Source organism: Pestalotiopsis fici (assembly GCF_000516985.1).
Source record: "Pestalotiopsis fici W106-1 unplaced genomic scaffold PFICI_Scf_2, whole genome shotgun sequence".
Taxonomy (NCBI): domain Eukaryota; kingdom Fungi; phylum Ascomycota; class Sordariomycetes; order Amphisphaeriales; family Sporocadaceae; genus Pestalotiopsis; species Pestalotiopsis fici.
In genome coordinates this window covers 3601568-3618552 of record NW_006917092.1, presented here as the reverse complement: position 1 = coordinate 3618552, position 16985 = coordinate 3601568, and the positions used below count along the sequence as shown (strand labels likewise).

The window sequence follows — 16985 nt, the reverse complement described above, 5'->3', positions numbered from 1 at the left end:
TTATCACTCCCCGCACCGACATCGAGGATCCAACGAGCGTTGGGCAATTCTGAGGGTCGTACGCTTCCCCCACCTTTGAAAGGCTCGGTATACACCATGTTGATTTGAGTATTCGGTACACACGGAACTGGTTTTGGAAGCACAGCAATGTCGAGGATATAGGATCAAGAGGCTGTCCAACGGAGATAGGAATGCGAGACGATTAGTTGGACCAATCTACACAAAAGAGAAAGTCAAATTTTCCAAATCGGTAGTCAAGATGTCTGAACTCGAGATTCCAATCATCGACTTTAGTGGTATGTGTGGCGATGGTTGAATAATTCTTCATTTGACAACGACTTACATGAAAACCAGGGTTCTACTCAAGTGATCCCGCGGCTAAACAAGCAGTGGTTGAGCAGTGCCGAAAGCAATGCCTCTACAATGGCTTCTTTCAAATCATCAATCATTCCGTACCTCTGGAACAACAGCAAAACGCCCTGAGCTCGGCCAAGAACTTCTTTAATCTCCCACAAGAAGACAAGGACAAAGTCTCAAAGAACAACAACACATGGAACAGAGGTTATGAGATGTTGAGATCTCAGATCCTTGAGGAAGGCACTCAGCCAGAGCTCAAGGAGGGATTTTATATTGGCGCTGACCTCCCTACCACCCATCCTTGTGAGTACCCAAAATACGTATTTTTTTTTTCTTTTTTCAAACCCAATCCGCTTTCAAAGTGCATGTAATTTTCCCCGTATTTAGTGTGCTGGAACTGTTACCTGTTCCAGGGCAGTAACTTGATCATGCAGTATATCTCGAGCAAATGAGGAAGCTAACATGAACTTTTAACAGACTTTGTCCACAAGAAGCTGAATTCCGGACCAAACCAATGGCCCCAGTCTCTCGGTGATGGGCTCGACACTTTCAAGACATCAACAATGTCTTACTATAACTCGACCTTGAAGTTGGCCTCGGACCTGCTCCGGGTGATTGCCCTCTCGTTGGACCTGGAAGAGAGCTACTTTGAGCAATTCATGGACGGAGCTGTTGCAACCATGAGACTGCTACATTATCCAAGTCAACCAAAAGGTGTGTATTCATGATGAGGGAGTGCCAATTTCATGTCACTTTGAAAACTAATAGTATAACTATTAGATGCCGACGAGAAACTCACACGCGGAATTGGTGCACACACTGACTTTGGAGCAATTACCATGCTTCTTCAAGACGAAGTCGACGGGCTGCAGGTTTGGGACCAACGGAACAGCACATGGATTGACGTAAGTGTCCTGCCTTTAATCCCATGTCAACGAGGCAGCCCATATTAACGTTTTCATGCTCCAGGTCGAGCCAACAAAGGGAGCCCTTGTGGTCAACCTGGGCAACCTCATGCAGAGATGGACCAACGAAAAGTTCAAGTCCAATGTGCATCGTGTCATCAACAAGTCTGGCAAGGAGCGCTACTCGATCCCCGTTTTTGTCTCTGGCAATCCAGACTACCTAGTTGAGTGCATTGAAACGTGCAAGAGCTCAGAAGCACCCGCCAAGTATGAGCCAATCACGGTTCAAGAGGCTGTTTCTGCTGCATATGCAGAGTCCTACGGACGGGCGCAGAAGTACAAGCAAGGTTTAGAAAAAGCTATTGATAGTCAGATCCAGCCACAAGCTGTTGCCGTGTAGCGAAATCTGCGGCTCCTGTATTGTACCTACATAGCTGAATTTTGCAATAGTAGCCAATCTCGGACTAAATGAGAAAGAGTTTACAAGACCTAAGCCCTGCTGATAGAGCTCTCATGCTAGTGTGCCGTATATGACGTGACAACAATTCACCCATAGTGCTTGAACTTCGACCTATGATAATGGTAGAAATGCATTTTGAGAGAACGGCAATAATGATCCCAATACATGATATGTAGGCACCAACGTACACGAACTAACTTGCATAAGAGGCATCTCAAGGTGACAGCGCAACAGAAATAATGAGTCCATGTGCACGGAGCAGTTGCAGAAAAGTTGCGGCGATTTGGGTTTTGATCATGTGTTTTAGTACTGACAGGACAAGAAAGTGCCCAAGTATCCTGATAGATGTGCAGAGTAGATTGTTGTTACATAGCGACAGTAATTCTCCTTGATTCCAGGAAATGTGTAACTATACCAGAGAATGCTAGTCTGGAAATCAACGACGGGTAATACAATGGTTGTTAGAAGTGCCTAAAGAGCTGTTTTTACCAGCAAGTCGTCGCCACAGGGCCAGATTCGCTATTCGAGGGCACCTAATCATATTTACTACTCGTATACTAGATTGTAATCATGTTTTGTTGCGTCAAGAAAACTGGGCCTCATTCTTGGCGAGGAGTAAGCATGGCCAAACCCATGGTCATAATCATGACATTGCGCCAAGTGGTTCCCGAGTATAGCTCGTCATCTTTGGGCCTACAGGAGTATACAATTTGTGGCTTACCTAAAGTATAATCGAAGGCTTGTGCTCATTTATCAGTAAAGATATGTAAACATAGGCACACTCGAGAGTGGGGGTTGAGCAGGGAGGTAGATAAGTGGTAAGGTAGCGAAACCTGGGGATGGCCAGCTGTGGGGAACGGCAGATAGGCTCAACGCCATACCACATGTGTCTATCTCCCTTACTCCCACCTACCCGCGTCTTAGCAAGTGATAGGCGTGATAGCACAGAGTAGTGCTAAGGCAAAACATGTCTAGGCTCATCATCCCTAGGTTCGATGCCGTGGCCCGATATGCAACAGGGCTGTTCACCACTCCCTTGTCGATTCCATCTGTCTGGACGACGCGAATCGAAACACGTATAATTATTGAGAATCCACTCGCTTGCTTTGTTCGACTGATTTGGGACATGCCGTGCATCAATTGAGCTGCATCTGCACCGAACTTAGTGTCAGGGGGGTTGCTCTTTTGTCCAAACCCTACTATCCTGGAGAATCGTACAACCTGCTTCATCTTTCCATCAAATAGTCTACCATTGATTGACGGGCAGCATCATGTTCGACTCAGAGAAGGGTAGCGCCCAGAAAGGGTCTGAAACGGGTTCGACCAATGTACCGACTGCGCCTTCATACCACCGAGGCTCAATAGAAGTGACCGACGATAAGGAGATCTCTAGCTTCTATGGCAGCGCCGTAAGTGAGTCTTACAGGCTCAAGTCTGAATTGATAGCCGAGCATCTGCTTGGTATTGGCATGGGAAAGTAAGTGCTCACATCTCAACCTCGAACATGAACAATGTACAGTGAGTCGTGGAATGCTGACAATATGATTTTCTTCAACAGGTTCCAATGGCTCCTATTCATCGTGTCCGGATGTGGTTGGGCAGTCGACAACTTCTTTTCTCAAGGCCTCACCGCTGCCCGACCAGCTGCCGTAAACGAGTTCTCCGACGTTGTGAGCCCTAGTTTCAGCTCCGTAGCATATTACGTTGGACTTATTGTCGGTGCGACCTTTTGGAGTTTGAGCGCCGATGTAGTCGGACGAAAGTTTGCTTTCAATGCTACCACACTCACTGGTGGTATCTTTGCCTGCGCCGTGGCTGGAACACAGGTAATGAGTTCTATTCGGCGATTTGGCATGACAGACACACTAACATGTAAATGCAGAATTTCACTGCCTTCAGTGCTATCTGGGCCATGATTGGTACTGCCGCTGGTGGTAACGTTCCTGTCGACAGCATTGTCTTTCTGGAGTTTGTCCCGTCAACCTACCAATGGCTCCTGGTAAGCTTGTCTGCTTGGTGGAACTTTGGACAAGTTGTGGTCGCGCTCTTGTCTTGGGTATTTCTAAGCTATTACGCCTGTCCAGACAGCACGTCATGCACCATGAAGGACAACATGGGCTGGTGAGTGAACATCACGCAAGAAAAAATAATTGTCTTCCATTTGGCTGATGATCGATGTCTAGGCGCTACTTGATGATTACGCTGGGTGCTATCGCTCTTGCCTTCGGTCTGCTGCGAATCTTTATCTTCAAAATCCCCGAGTCACCCAAGTTTCTCCTTTCCAAAGGACGAGACGCCGAAGCGGTAGAAGCCGTCAACTACATTGCGCGATATAATGGAAAGCCCGAGACCTTGACTTTGGAGATGTTGCAAGCGATCGATGCGCGCGTTGGCTCCCAAGTGCCGACCACAGTCCACGATGTAGAGGCTGGGAACTCGGCAAAGCCAGGTGCTGGTCTCGGCTACATGCAGATAATGAAGGACAGCTTCAAGGACTATGACATTACCAGCGTGAAAGCACTGTTTTCTGGTCGCAAGATGGCGCAGCACAGCACTGTCACCTTTGTCATATGGCTCACGATTGGCATTGCTTATCCACTATACTTTAACTTCATTGTGAGTACCGGCTATGGACCTGCAGTTATTTCATGGCTGAGATTGAAACTAATCTCTTTCTACTCATTAGACGTCTTATCTTCAGGCAAACTCCAATTATACTACCGACTCCTCACTTAGCTATACATACAAGATCTACTGCATTGTTTCAGCGGTGGGCGTGCTGGGACCCTTGGCCGCTGGGTTCATGGTTGAGACCCGATTTGGAAGACGATGGATGATGGCCATGTAAGCCAATTTCACAAAATTTGGATCCTCTATGGGATGGCAGCTGACTTGATTTCACTCAGATCCGCAGTTTTGACGGGCGTGTTCTTGTTCTGCTACACGACAGTCAGATCAGAAATCTCTGGTAAATATAATATCCTTGTAGGACATGCCGTGGAGTATTCAACTGACATCTCTGGACAGATGTTGCTTTTCAATGCGTCACTGGAATCTTGGGTAACTTTGGTATGTAAAACTAATCTGGGAAATCTTCCCACTATCCCAACAATGACTAACAAGTTGCATTAGAATACGCTGTGATGTTCGCATTTACACCAGAGTCATTCCCAGGCCCTGTGCGAGGTACTGGAACAGGACTCGCTGCATCTCTGCTGCGATTCGGTGGACTTATTGCCTCACTCATCTCGATTTATGGTGGTGGCTATACTGTCGTCCCAATCTATGTTTCAGCGGCACTATGGATCGTGGTTGGATTCTTCTGCTTGGCTCTACCTTATGAGACTCATGGTCATGCATCTATCTAGGTGCAAGTGATGGGATTCGGAACTCTTGCTGAAAAAGGGACTTCAATTCCAGTAGAAACCGTTGAGAAGTTACAATGATATACAATTGACTAGATAATTGTGACAGTGCAAAACCGGCTTTTCCGATCGATTCCGCAAGCTTTTGGTTGTATTTGTCTTCGTAACACCGATGTGATTTAGCTGCCATTGGATTGGCTTCCAAGCATGTCATGGCATGGAGAAGTTGGAAGATTTTCACATGAATCAACAGTCCTGGTTTCAACAGCCGTGATGGTGCCCCACTCTGAATCATTGTATTGGCTTCGGTAATGTTGTTTAATTTCACTCATGCTACTTTCAGCTTACAGGCGCTCGATATTGAGGCGTATGATACCTAAAACTTCTTGGAGATAACGCTGTAAAAGCATACAGTGGCGGGTCCCCAATCTTGAGTTGTATATATTGACATCATATTTGTATCAATAGCCTTTGTTCTGGGATTCGTCATGATGCTGCATTTCCATTACCTCTTCTTGATGCCGACCCAACATTCCATAGGCTTCTTAGAAAATCCCTCATGCGACTCCAACTTCTTCTGGTAGAGCTCAAAGTTGTATCTATGGAAGGCGGTTCCGATAATCAGCGCCAGCTCCATGTGAGCTACATTCTGGCCTACGCACGCCCGCGGGCCATAGGAAAAGGGGTTGAAGCCAATCTTTTGTCTCGGACTCAACCTCAGCCACCGGTCGGGCTTGAACTCCTCAACATCAGCTCCCCATACGTCCGCATCATGATGGATGGTGAAGCTCGGAACAGATAGAACAGTGCCCTCTGGGAAATGCTCCTTGCCATAGTGAACGCCCTGCTTGGCGGTGACGAGACGTGGGAGGCCGATGGCCGAAGTAGAGTGCAACCTCATTCCCTCATCAATGCACTGTCTCAGGAATGGCAAACTCTTCACTTGAGCGTGAGCGGCAATGGTTGAGCCTTCAGGAATGGCGGCATCGAGTTCGGCTTGAAGGCGAGGAAGTATGGTTCCTGGCGCAGCCCTTTCACCATGGAGAATCCAGTAGATGACGGCACATGTGGTATTTGAGACCTGTGAGTACCATGTGAGTATGACATTCATCAATACAGTCCTCCTCATGTTTTGTGCTTACAGTGTCACTTCCAGCAATGAGCTGGGTCAGAGCTTCCGAAACGACCTCGTCCTGAGGCATGGGCTTTCCATCCGCATCGGTACTACGAACCAACATCTCCAAGATATCGTGGCGACCAGACTTTCCGTCAGAGCCCTTGACGCCATCCAGACGCTTGGTGACAGCTGCTACTGCGATTCCGTGGAGATCTGCCACAGACTGCAGACCCTTGCGAAAGAATGGGTCTGGAAGGTACTTGGCCCAAGGCCGGATCGCAGGCAAAAGTCCTAGAGTCGAGCTCACTTCGCCTCTCCGGTTGAGAGTCTCAGCGCCAGGAACATAGGTAACAGCCTGACCAGGGCGGGTACTCTCGCACTCGTCACGTCCACGCTGGACCATGCCGAAAGGAGCACCAAAAGCCAGGTCTCCAATAATGTCGAATGCCAAGAAGGTTGACCAAGGCCTGCTTGGGTCAGTATCTTGTTCGTGAGTGGATGCATGTATATTCCTCCATTAATGAGATCACCATGCGATGCTGAATACTTACATCATGTTGACGCGCGCATACCCGCTCTCGTCGGGATGCGTGGTGATTCGATCCAATTGACCAACCCAACGCTCCAGGTTTGCTGACATGTGGTGCTCAAAGTTGCTCACGGCGCTTGGGGAGAAGGCGTGAGAGATGATCTTTCGCTTGCGGGTGTGCTCAACTCGATCCCGAACATTAAAGACACCGCATACACCCGATACAAAGGCATTGTAGAATTCACTTTGAGATTCGAGTTAGTCCTACAATTTCCGTCTACGATCGCCGTCAAAAACTCACTCTTTCAGAAATCCGTTTCCGTGTGCATAGACGGTATGTAAACCCTCAGGCGTGGCGATAGAGACGTCTGTATTGACTCAGTAAGTGATTCACGAGACATTGATTCGTTGCACAGGTACCTACGGTTGAACCCGACGCGTACAACCTTGCCGTACTTGCGGTGGGCATCATCAACCCAGCGGAACTTTTGTCCCTGTCGCGCGCCTAGTGCAATCCATATGTTGCTGAATTTTGCTACAAATGGTCCTGGGATGTGCTTCAGATGCCGATATGTCGTGAAATAGGGCAAAACCCAATACGTAAAGGCCCAGACGGGCGTGAGCACAGCCAAAAGGCCCAAATAGTGAACTAGCTCCATGATGAAGTATGGTGATGAGGTGGGAAAGAGATCCTCAAGCCAAGACAACTACAGCGACAACAACAAGTCCATGACTTGGCGGTCAGCGGCATTGTTTTTATCATGGCTCGAATGGCATCGCGAAGCACCGAAACCTTGTCCCCCGGTCACATCGGCTTCCATGGCCCTATCAATGTGGTGAGATTACGAACTTCGGCAGAGTGCAGAGTGGGGTGCATGGAAACGGGAGGGGGATACATACTTTCAGCTGCTGCTCTCCCCCCACCATTGACGACGATGCTTGAGGGAGCCGGCGAAGGTTGCCGCTGACAGGTTAGGCGACAGCTATCAATCAAGATTGGAACGGACATTTGGCGTGAGCGCCGACTTTACTAGATCTGACTGAAATGTCGAATGAGTGGTGCATAAGGATAAAAGATGTGAGAATGGGAGAGTCTTTGCGTTCACTAGTCGCGACTCACGAGATCCTCCACCGTATCTTATTATACAAATCATTGAAGCCATGCTTCCCCACCTTTGACCACCATTCACTATAACGTGAGCTCCGTACTGCACCTTGACAAAGTGCGCTAAGCCTTATAACGCTGCCATCGTGAAAGCTAGGTACCTGGCCAATAGGACTCTCGTCATTTCGCCGAAGTGCAGATGCTTGTGTCCGAGATGCACTTTTCTGAATCAGCAGTCAGACACTATAGGTTTGTTTGCGTCGCGCAACATCATTAGACCGTTTGACCGACGAGGCTGGGCACATCATGGTGTTCCTCACTGCATTGCTCTTCTTGCTGACCAAATGACGACAAGCCGCCGTCCTTTTCCATCTTGAATTAAGTGGCTTTTCTGATCTTGCAATTAGTCAATTATTTCAGGTAAGAACACCTTCCGTAGATATCACATTGCTTGATTTCTCAGAACCGTGCATAGATAAACTATTAGGTCGTGTTTAGTTTTATCGCCGTTGGGGTCTACCGCATTGACAAAAGATACGCGTTCTATAAGATTCAATCCACCCCATTGAGTATTGAGATATCGAGAATTTGCGGACATCTTTAGTAGGCAGCCTTAAAACATTTTCAACATCGCATGCCATTTTCAATGCAGAAATAATCAGGTCAAAGTGAGCTTCTCCATTGGCAGTGGTTGTGAAATGCGGATATGGACTTGCGGAAAATCTTAAAATGCCCTTTTCTTTTACTTTTTTTTTTTTTTTTTAAAAAAAAAAAGTTTCCACGATTATCAAAGAGCTCAAACGTTTTGACATGAAAAGATAATGTCAATACATCATGGGTTATACTTCTCAATGTTCTTCCAGCTTTACAGATTCTCGATCAAATCTATCTGCCAGGCGCGTTTGCAAGCGAAGTTGAGTAGAATACAAGCCTTTGTGTCAAGCTTCTGAAGGAATTTTCATATTGGCCTCAAGCTGTTACAGGAATTTTTGGCATGACACTGACCGCCCCACCGTGGCGGCCGCTTCCAGCACGGTTTCTACAAAAGTTGTGATCTTCATAAAAACCCTGAAGTCAATTGATATCCACAGTAATTAGGCTGCTGGGACATGGTCTCATCTTCCAGCGTCTTCCGACCCACAGGCAGGTTGGGTACTGTAGATATTCACCGACAGAGTAATGAATTTGAGTACAATAAAATTTAGTCTTGTCTCAGTATTTTCTTGATTGCTAAACAGCGACTTCTGCCGCCACTGCTTCGATAATGGCTATTTGGACGTATCCCTTCCACTACCAAAGTTCCGACATTTCGTTCCAGGAATGGATATCCCTGTTCACGCTATGCCTCGCGCCCTTCATCGCTCATGTTTTTGCGGGCGCGCCGCGACCATCAATCCTCGCATCGGCGTCTCCTCCGTGGCATGAGTACATGTGTATCTACAATCCCACCGCCATCATCTTCCGTTATGCCGCGATTGTCGACCGGCGTATTCGGGCGCACGAATGGGTGCCTCATGATGCCGCAGCGGCCAATGCCTTGTTTTGGACTGATCAGGGCTGGGATGGTTCAGAACACATGAGAACCAACAGTCTACAATTTTGTACCCTGTTGCCTGAACAGCCAAGGACTCGGATATTGTCCATGGAAATGTTGAAAACAATCATCACCACGCTGCAGGGTGTCCAAGCTGCAGTTCGATATATTGGAGCTGCTGCCGGTACCGTCTACATGATTACTGGCCAGCCAGCCGTCGATGCCATCTTTGGTCCCCTATCCTTGCTGGGGCTTTTTCGCATATTTGCGGGTTTCTGGCTGGTTGATGATTACACCTACTCGACCGCGATATCTGGCGCATCAGCAAAGGCACTGCAAACAACAAGCCTGGAGCCCCTCAGAAGGCCTTCTTTGGACAGTTTATATGACAACACAGATGCTCAGGGAGTGTTGGCCATTGATGGGCAGTATAAACCCACCACGCAATGGGGAAGTCGCGCATTCCGCTCGATATACTTTCTGCTTCTTGTTGTTCTGTGGGTGTTGGTCACGGTGTGGACCTTCGTGGGGCCTTTGCGCGAAGCCACCATGACCGTCTTCCTCATGGCTGCGTATCATTTTGTGCTCTTCACCGTCACAATGGCTGTCTGTGCTTGGTACTTTTGCCGTGGTCGCACAACCTCGACCATTTTGCCGTGCATTTCTCACGTGGCGTTCAAGGCATACACGGTATTCTGGCTGCTAGCCACTGTCGCGCTTGTGGTCGTGGCTGCGCTGGAAACATTTAAAACGCCTTGCGGAACCTACACTAGCATACCAGCCAAGTTTTCTGGGTTTTTTTGCTCTGACGATACCACCAAAGTCAATCCGAATCGAGAGCTTGCAGGAGTATTCGAGACATTTGCTTTGGCATCCCAATACAACACCTCGGTAATGGACTCCGGTGTTGCGCTAAAAACAGGCGAATTCTGGCTTATGAACTTTACCGGCATTTGCCTAGGGGCATACGATGACAATCACACCTGGAGCCTGGCTCAGACCACGGGGTTTACAGCTAATCCTAACATTGATGACATTGTGACAGAAGGTTGGAACACATTGATAGAGTAGGGGCTAAAATACCTCTTGGCCTGATTTCGGTCCTTGAGAAGGGTATATCAACAATGATAATGATAATAATAGTAACAATAGCGACCTATTGATAGAGCTTTGCATGTGAGAAATAGAAGGTTGTGTCTATCGGCAGCTAGTGGTGCACTATCGGTCATCCTGCCATTCACCGAGCCCTGAAACCCAGTGTGTAGGTCGATCTTGTACAGCACGGCAGCCAATGCACCTGCGGCACGGGGCTATAATCCATTGCTTCCTAATGTACCACCCTCCCTCTTGGGTACCAAGGGTATACTGCTTCCATCTTGGAGACTCTACCTTTGCATTGGATGCATTCGATGTCTGAAGAAGCCAAGGAAACAATGCTCCTGTTTCATCCCACGCAATGAAGACGGCAGATTTTCCCCGAAGGATGAAGGATTGGAGGATGTCAGCACTAATTTTAACTGGGTCAACGATTATCGTGGGTCCCAGTTGAGGACAAGACCCGTCACGTACCACACCCAAAAGCATACGTATTGGCTCTATCGACTCCGGCGTTGGTACATTTCTGGACCTCCGTGTGAAGAATACTTCAATCGAGCGACACAGGTTCCTATAAGCACTATTGCTACATATCGCAAGAATCTCACGCAGATCGTACCATCAAACTCGGGACCTGGCGTGCTGGAAACCCTAGCGGAAGTGCGGGGTGAAGGTACGCTCAAGATGGCGACAGCAAACTTCACAGCCGAGGATTGGATCACGGAACCTCAGAATATGGGCAGGAAATTCGAATTTGCGCGTGCCGACGGAAATCAGCCAGATTTATTGCTTCCAATCACCAAGATTCAATCATGGGCACCAGGCAAAGTCGCTGCTCGGCAAGCAAAACGCGGCCACGACCACAACGATTTTTACCAGCCAATTATCGATAAAGATGAGTTCAGAGTCATGGAGCTCAAGCCCGGAGTTGGTGATGAGGACCTGCGGGGTGCCTTGCATCACTGTTCAGTCGAGTTCGTGAGAACGCAAGAGGATCTATTTCTGCATACACCGTACACTCCAGACGATGAAAGGTATACGCAACGATTCGCCTTGTCAACGGACGACTATATCAAGCCCGTGCTATATACAGCGCTTAGCTATACCTGGGGCAAGCCTGATCCCAGCACCGACACCACGATAGACTGTGAAGGGCACAAACTCAAGATTACAAAATCTCTCGCCACGGCCTTGAAGCATTTTCGACAGAAAGACCACTCCATATTGCTCTGGGTCGATCAAATATGCATCAACCAGCTGGACAGTCAAGAAAAGATTCAACAGATCCCGCTCATGAGTAGTATTTATCGATATGCAACGAATACGTCCATCTGGCTTGGGGAAGCAGATTCGGGATCTACTTTGGCGATGCAGCTCCTGGATGACCTGGGAACTCGCCTACAATTCAGTGAAGCTATTGACATCAACCCTCGCGAATTCGAGCGTATGCAGCTCCCTCAGCCCGAATCCAGACAATGGCAAGATCTGATGAATCTGCTCGGGAGACAATGGTTCTCGCGTCTTTGGATCATTCAGGAAGTCATTCTGTCCAGAGCTCCATGGGTACTCTGCGGTGATTACCATGTGCACTGGAGTGTGATTGAGAATGGTTGCCATCAGCTCACCACATCTGGCATGTCCAATTGGTTGCAACGAAACTTGACTGTAGGTGGTAGTCACGCCGACACATCGCAAGGCCGCAGAGATCATTTTGGGAGTATCATGGACCTGAGCCACGCAAAATTCAGGTATGACTCCTTAGCGCGAGGTCCCCGGCTCCTCAGTCTCCTCGTGTCAACACGCAACGCCGAGTGCTACGACGCTCGGGACAAGGTCTACGGCCTGTTGGGTATTTGTGCCGACGACGATGTAAAGTCTGTCGAAATTAGCTACGCCGACAATTGGCCAGTGGCAAAGCTCTACCATGATATGACAGTCAAGCTATTACGGTCGGGAGAATCACTGAGCTCCTTCATTTATAGCGTCGATCATGAAAGTCCCGACTTGCCCTCCTGGGTGCCGGACTGGAGAGTGGCTCGTCAAACTACCGCCTTGGGATACTCTTCTTTCATGCTCAACGTCTACCAGGCAAGTGGCGAACTGCCGAGAAACAGGGAACCAGACTACAACTACACTATCCTAGACGAGAACAACACTGAACTGCGAGTACGAGGTACTTTTGTCAACAAACTTGGCCAAATTGGCGATCACTTGTCCGACCCTGACATCTCCTATGTCAATCCGTCCACCACCAACAAGACTCTTTTGAGTGCTTACAAGTTCGTTCATTCGAACCTTGAGCATTGTAGTGACTCAGTTCGGGAAGAAATGTTTTCGACCTTTTGGCGCACTCTTGTAGCCAGTCAGGACGCGGACGGCATGCGGCACTGTCCCGACTCGTTTGCAGAAATCTTTAGCTTGCTTCTAGATGAATCGACGAATCAATCTCCCTCCCTGCCAGGACAGACGTATTCGAAAAGACAAACGCTGCCAAAAGGCAGAGGAAAGCTCGAGTTGCAAAGCTTGGAATCGCGAAAAGCGGGACAGACTTTCCAAGAAATTCGAAAAGTCTTTAGACGCGTATTGCGGAATAGGCGTCTTGGTATCCTAGGAAATGGCCTCTTAGGCCTGTTTCCCAGACATTGCAGGAGCGGGGACATGGTGTATGTGATATACGGATGCATTACTCCCGTCCTCCTGAGGCCCGTGGAGAATGAGAAAGGAAAGTTTCAATTAGTGGGAGAGTGCTATGTTCATGGCATCATGCGTGGAGAGTCGTTGAATCCGACGCAAGACACCATGGAAGAGATCATTCTAAAATGAGGGATCAAACGCCTCTCCGCTGCATACAGGTAATCATTGTTGTTGCCCAGATATGTATAGCCAAGTACGAAGTCACATATCCTAGGTCCTAATGCATGTTTGGAAATGTTGAGCACCAGCTCGTGTATTTAGCTGTAGAGCTATACAAATTGTAGGTTGCAAGGGGATCTGCCGAATTGCAATGATATCTTGTAAGTTCGCAAGCATTCACTTGTGTCATCGGGAGAAATAAGCTTAAACGATCGACACTCGACATCGAGTGATGAATGTCCATGGACAGCTTGAAAAGAGTTAGCAGTGTTTGTTGTCATGTAACCACGTCCACATGCTAATGTTGACTAGACCCCAGTCAATCAAGCATGTTGGAGAAGGCTTGGGTGGCATTTAAGATCATGTCAGGAAGGCATATGAGAAACTAGTGTGCCTGATTGAGTATTACTGGTGGAGTTGATACCAGCGATGCTACTTTAGCCGCCCGGTTCTTATGCAAGAGCTCGTATCACCGGGACTCGCCAACAGCAACGATAAAGCGCATCCATCTTGGCAATGTTGTAACGTTCCTATTGCCGGGAGAGGATCCAAAGTGTCGTTGATACAATCTCCAAATAACTTAAGAATCACAACCCGCCACGAGGACAATGTGCATACTGATTCACCTTGGCTCAGCCAAATCTCCTTGCGCATTGTCAAGAAGGTATCGGGAATAATGCAGCTTTATACAGTCATTCGACTTCTCTTTTTCAACTTCCTTGCCCAGCATGCGGTAGCTGCCGGCATCAGGAGCATCTTCCTATTCAAAGATGTCATGGTATCCAATACCACAGCCATTGAGACATCTGGCTTCAACACGTTGATCATCTTTGGTGTCGGCATTCTCGACAATGGGGACATTATGTATTACTCAAACACGGCTGGGAGCTCAGATGTCCTCATTGCCTCCAATGGCACATACGTCGGCGGCAGCGCGCTCTCGGACAAGGTCCGCTCCTTCAAGACAGCCAGCGGAACCGGTATAAACAGGGTCGAGATATGCATGAACTCGATACACGTGGCCGACTTGATGGCAAGCCCAGGTCCCGGGTCCGACACCAGACTGTACAAGAACTTTGCCGCGTTGAAGACAGCCTGGACCCTCGATGCCGTCAACAACGATGACGAGTCCATCTACGACATCTCCAGCACCGTCAAGTTTGCGCAGATGCTGGGCCAGATTGGCTACAAGTACACCATTGCACCATACACGGCCTCGAGCTTCTGGGCGTCGCTCAAGTCGCAGCTGGGCGCGCTCTTGGACAGGGCGTACCTGCAATGCTACGACGGAGGAGCAGGAAACAACCCGGCGAGCTGGCAGACCACTTTGGGGATGAAGGTTGTGCCCATACTCTGGGTCATCAACGACTCGAAGCCATCGTACGGCAAGACGCCTGCGCAAGCCAAGACTCAGTTCGCCAGTTGGAACTCGGCAAGCGCCCTTGATGGAGGAGGTTATTGGAATGATTATGACATTGAGAGGATGGGGTCATCATATGTTGAATATGGCTCTGCGCTGACGAGCGTATTTCCATAACCACGAAATGGTCATTTTCGAGGGCTATAGCCTTTGATTAGTTCACCGTTGCAGAAACAACGACAACCTGCAAATCAACGTGCATATTTGGATCAGTTGTTGGCCACAATTTCAAGAAGATGATTGCCTTTTAAGTGCAAGTTCCTGCACGAAATAGAGGTGTATCATACAATCCAAAGAATTTTTTCTTCATGATCTGATCCGGCTTCTCATGATCCGGGCGACGAATATTGGAGTTTCTGTTCATGACCTGATTCGGTTTTTGGCGATCCGATGGCGAATCCCAGTCATTAGAACCCCTGAAGCGGCCTGTAGAGAACGTATCCACCTTTGCTTCTGTGGTTAAAGCCAATAGTGGCCGAGCCACTGGATTAGAAGTGCATGGCGTACATTCAACAAGGCTCCCCGAACTTTCAGAACGACTTAAAAAAATACCATATCCAAGTGTTCAAACATGTTTTTAACTGGACTGGTCCTTGGAAGACTCGACTGAGCAGCAGACTACTATACTTCGGTTTTGTACAATATTGCCTCCGTGGCTTGAATTCTAGCGCTAGCCTTTGCGTGTCTGGTACACACACCAACAATGCATACCGAAAGCACACAGATTTACCCTGAAGGCGGGCGAAAAGCATGGCTGGTCGTCCTCGGTGCTTGGTGTGCAATGATACCTTCCATGGGTCTACTCAATACGTTGGCAGTGTTGCAAGCACTGATATCAGAGAATCAACTCAATGGAATGCCAGAGTCAAGGATTGGTTGGATATTTAGCTGCTATGCATTTTTTCTCTATTTCTGTGGCGCCCAAGTCGGTGAGTGTTCAGTGTTGCCCTCACTGCCGAAAGCAGAAATCTGCGCTAACCCTCGAGCGAATAGGGCCCATTGTCGATGCGCATGACATTCAAGTTCTCATTGTTCCCGGTGGAATCGGTATCATTGCGGCGCTCGTTTGCCTGAGCTTTTCTACAGGTATCGTCCGGTTTCTATCAAAGTACGTGGAATAAAAGAACCAATTGTGACTAATTCATTGTCTATCAGAATTCTACCAGATCTTCCTATCTTTTGGTGTTCTCGGCGGCATTTCCGCTTCGCTGCTTTTCAACCCGAGCCTAGCAGCAATCGGTCACTGGTTCAAACGCCGCAGGGCCTTCGCCACGGGCCTAGCCTGCACTGCTGGCGGTCTTGGAGGCGTCGGCTTCCCGCTGATTATACTCTACTGCACTCCGAAGATCGGCTTTGCCTGGGCCATTCGCATCGTCGCCCTGATCTGTGCCGTTACGCTGAGCATTGCTTGCCTGACTCTGCGCAAGCGGCTACCAGGGAACGCCAGAGGCGGCGCAGCTATTGATCTCAAGGCCCTGCGCGATGTGAAGTTTGCAACAACGACGCTGGCAATCTTTCTGATTGAGTTTGCAGTCTTTATTCCATATTCGTATATTTCCTTGTACGCTATTCACAATGGCTTTGATACTACCAATGCTCTCCTACTCAACTGCTTTTTGAACGCCGGGGCTGTACCGGGCAGGGCTCTCCCCGGGTACTTGGCTGACCGCATCGGCGTCTTCAACACCATGTGCGGCACTGCGGCAATCTGTGCTGCATTCATCCTCGGGCTATGGCTCAATGCAGATGAGAGTATGGCACTAACGACGTCGTTCACGGTGCTCTTTGGGTTCTGGTCGGGAGCCGCCATCAGTCTTACACCGGTCTGTGTCTCCCAGGTCTGTGACATTAAGGATTATGGTAAACGCAATGGTACTGCGTTTTTTGTGTCCAGTTTTGGGGCCTTGATTGGGATACCCATTGCTGGAACAATCTTGGAGGCTTGGGGTGGATCTTATCGAGGCCTGATCATATTTGCGGGCGCGTTTTATCTCGCGGCATTCGCCGCTTTCTGTATCGCTCGAGGTGTTGCTGGTGGATGGGCAATGAAACGTTTCTAGATTTGTATGGCGACTGAAATGCAAACGTGTACCAACCACAATGAACATATGAGCGTTATCTCTAGGGTTTTGAAGTAATACTTAATTCAGCAGATGGCCACTATCGTGCCGAGTTTGTTGTTTGTGTGATTGTACCGTCGCTCCGCTAGCGCGCAGCCCAGCTCACCGTGGCGCTGGAAATATAG

General features: G+C 48.5%; 7 protein-coding genes across 7 annotated transcripts; 6 read left to right on the top strand and 1 right to left on the bottom strand.

Annotated features, from left to right (window-relative positions):
* Positions 1 to 259: 259 nt before the first annotated feature.
* On the top strand, positions 260 to 1662 carry PFICI_03291 (uncharacterized protein; the record flags this gene model as incomplete). The annotated part of the gene is made up of 5 exons (XM_007831872.1): positions 260 to 296; positions 355 to 660; positions 835 to 1071; positions 1138 to 1262; positions 1327 to 1662. The coding sequence occupies 5 exons, from the start codon at positions 260 to 262 to the stop codon at positions 1660 to 1662; spliced, it is 1041 nt and encodes a 346-aa protein (XP_007830063.1).
* A 1331-nt stretch (positions 1663 to 2993) lies between these two features.
* On the top strand, positions 2994 to 5090 carry PFICI_03290 (uncharacterized protein; the record flags this gene model as incomplete). Its single annotated transcript, XM_007831871.1, has 9 exons — positions 2994 to 3199; positions 3281 to 3548; positions 3605 to 3843; positions 3906 to 4134; positions 4168 to 4338; positions 4409 to 4566; positions 4629 to 4690; positions 4750 to 4791; positions 4855 to 5090. 9 exons carry the CDS (start codon positions 2994 to 2996, stop codon positions 5088 to 5090), a joined length of 1611 nt encoding a protein of 536 aa, XP_007830062.1.
* Positions 5091 to 5592: 502 nt separating this feature from the next.
* Positions 5593 to 7392, bottom strand: PFICI_03289 (uncharacterized protein; the record flags this gene model as incomplete). Its single annotated transcript, XM_007831870.1, has 5 exons — positions 5593 to 6168; positions 6230 to 6671; positions 6756 to 6977; positions 7035 to 7101; positions 7158 to 7392. 5 exons carry the CDS (start codon positions 7390 to 7392, stop codon positions 5593 to 5595), a joined length of 1542 nt encoding a protein of 513 aa, XP_007830061.1.
* A 1710-nt stretch (positions 7393 to 9102) lies between these two features.
* Positions 9103 to 10443, top strand: PFICI_03288 (uncharacterized protein; the record flags this gene model as incomplete). The annotated part of the gene is made up of 1 exon (XM_007831869.1): positions 9103 to 10443. The coding sequence occupies one exon, from the start codon at positions 9103 to 9105 to the stop codon at positions 10441 to 10443; it is 1341 nt and encodes a 446-aa protein (XP_007830060.1).
* Positions 10444 to 11151: 708 nt separating this feature from the next.
* On the top strand, positions 11152 to 13290 carry PFICI_03287 (uncharacterized protein; the record flags this gene model as incomplete). The annotated part of the gene is made up of 1 exon (XM_007831868.1): positions 11152 to 13290. One exon carries the CDS (start codon positions 11152 to 11154, stop codon positions 13288 to 13290), a length of 2139 nt encoding a protein of 712 aa, XP_007830059.1.
* A 706-nt stretch (positions 13291 to 13996) lies between these two features.
* Positions 13997 to 14857, top strand: PFICI_03286 (uncharacterized protein; the record flags this gene model as incomplete). The annotated part of the gene is made up of 1 exon (XM_007831867.1): positions 13997 to 14857. One exon carries the CDS (start codon positions 13997 to 13999, stop codon positions 14855 to 14857), a length of 861 nt encoding a protein of 286 aa, XP_007830058.1.
* Positions 14858 to 15443: 586 nt separating this feature from the next.
* PFICI_03285 (uncharacterized protein) lies at positions 15444 to 16800 on the top strand (the record flags this gene model as incomplete). The annotated part of the gene is made up of 3 exons (XM_007831866.1): positions 15444 to 15669; positions 15734 to 15826; positions 15896 to 16800. 3 exons carry the CDS (start codon positions 15444 to 15446, stop codon positions 16798 to 16800), a joined length of 1224 nt encoding a protein of 407 aa, XP_007830057.1.
* Between the last annotated feature and the right edge of the window lie 185 nt (positions 16801 to 16985).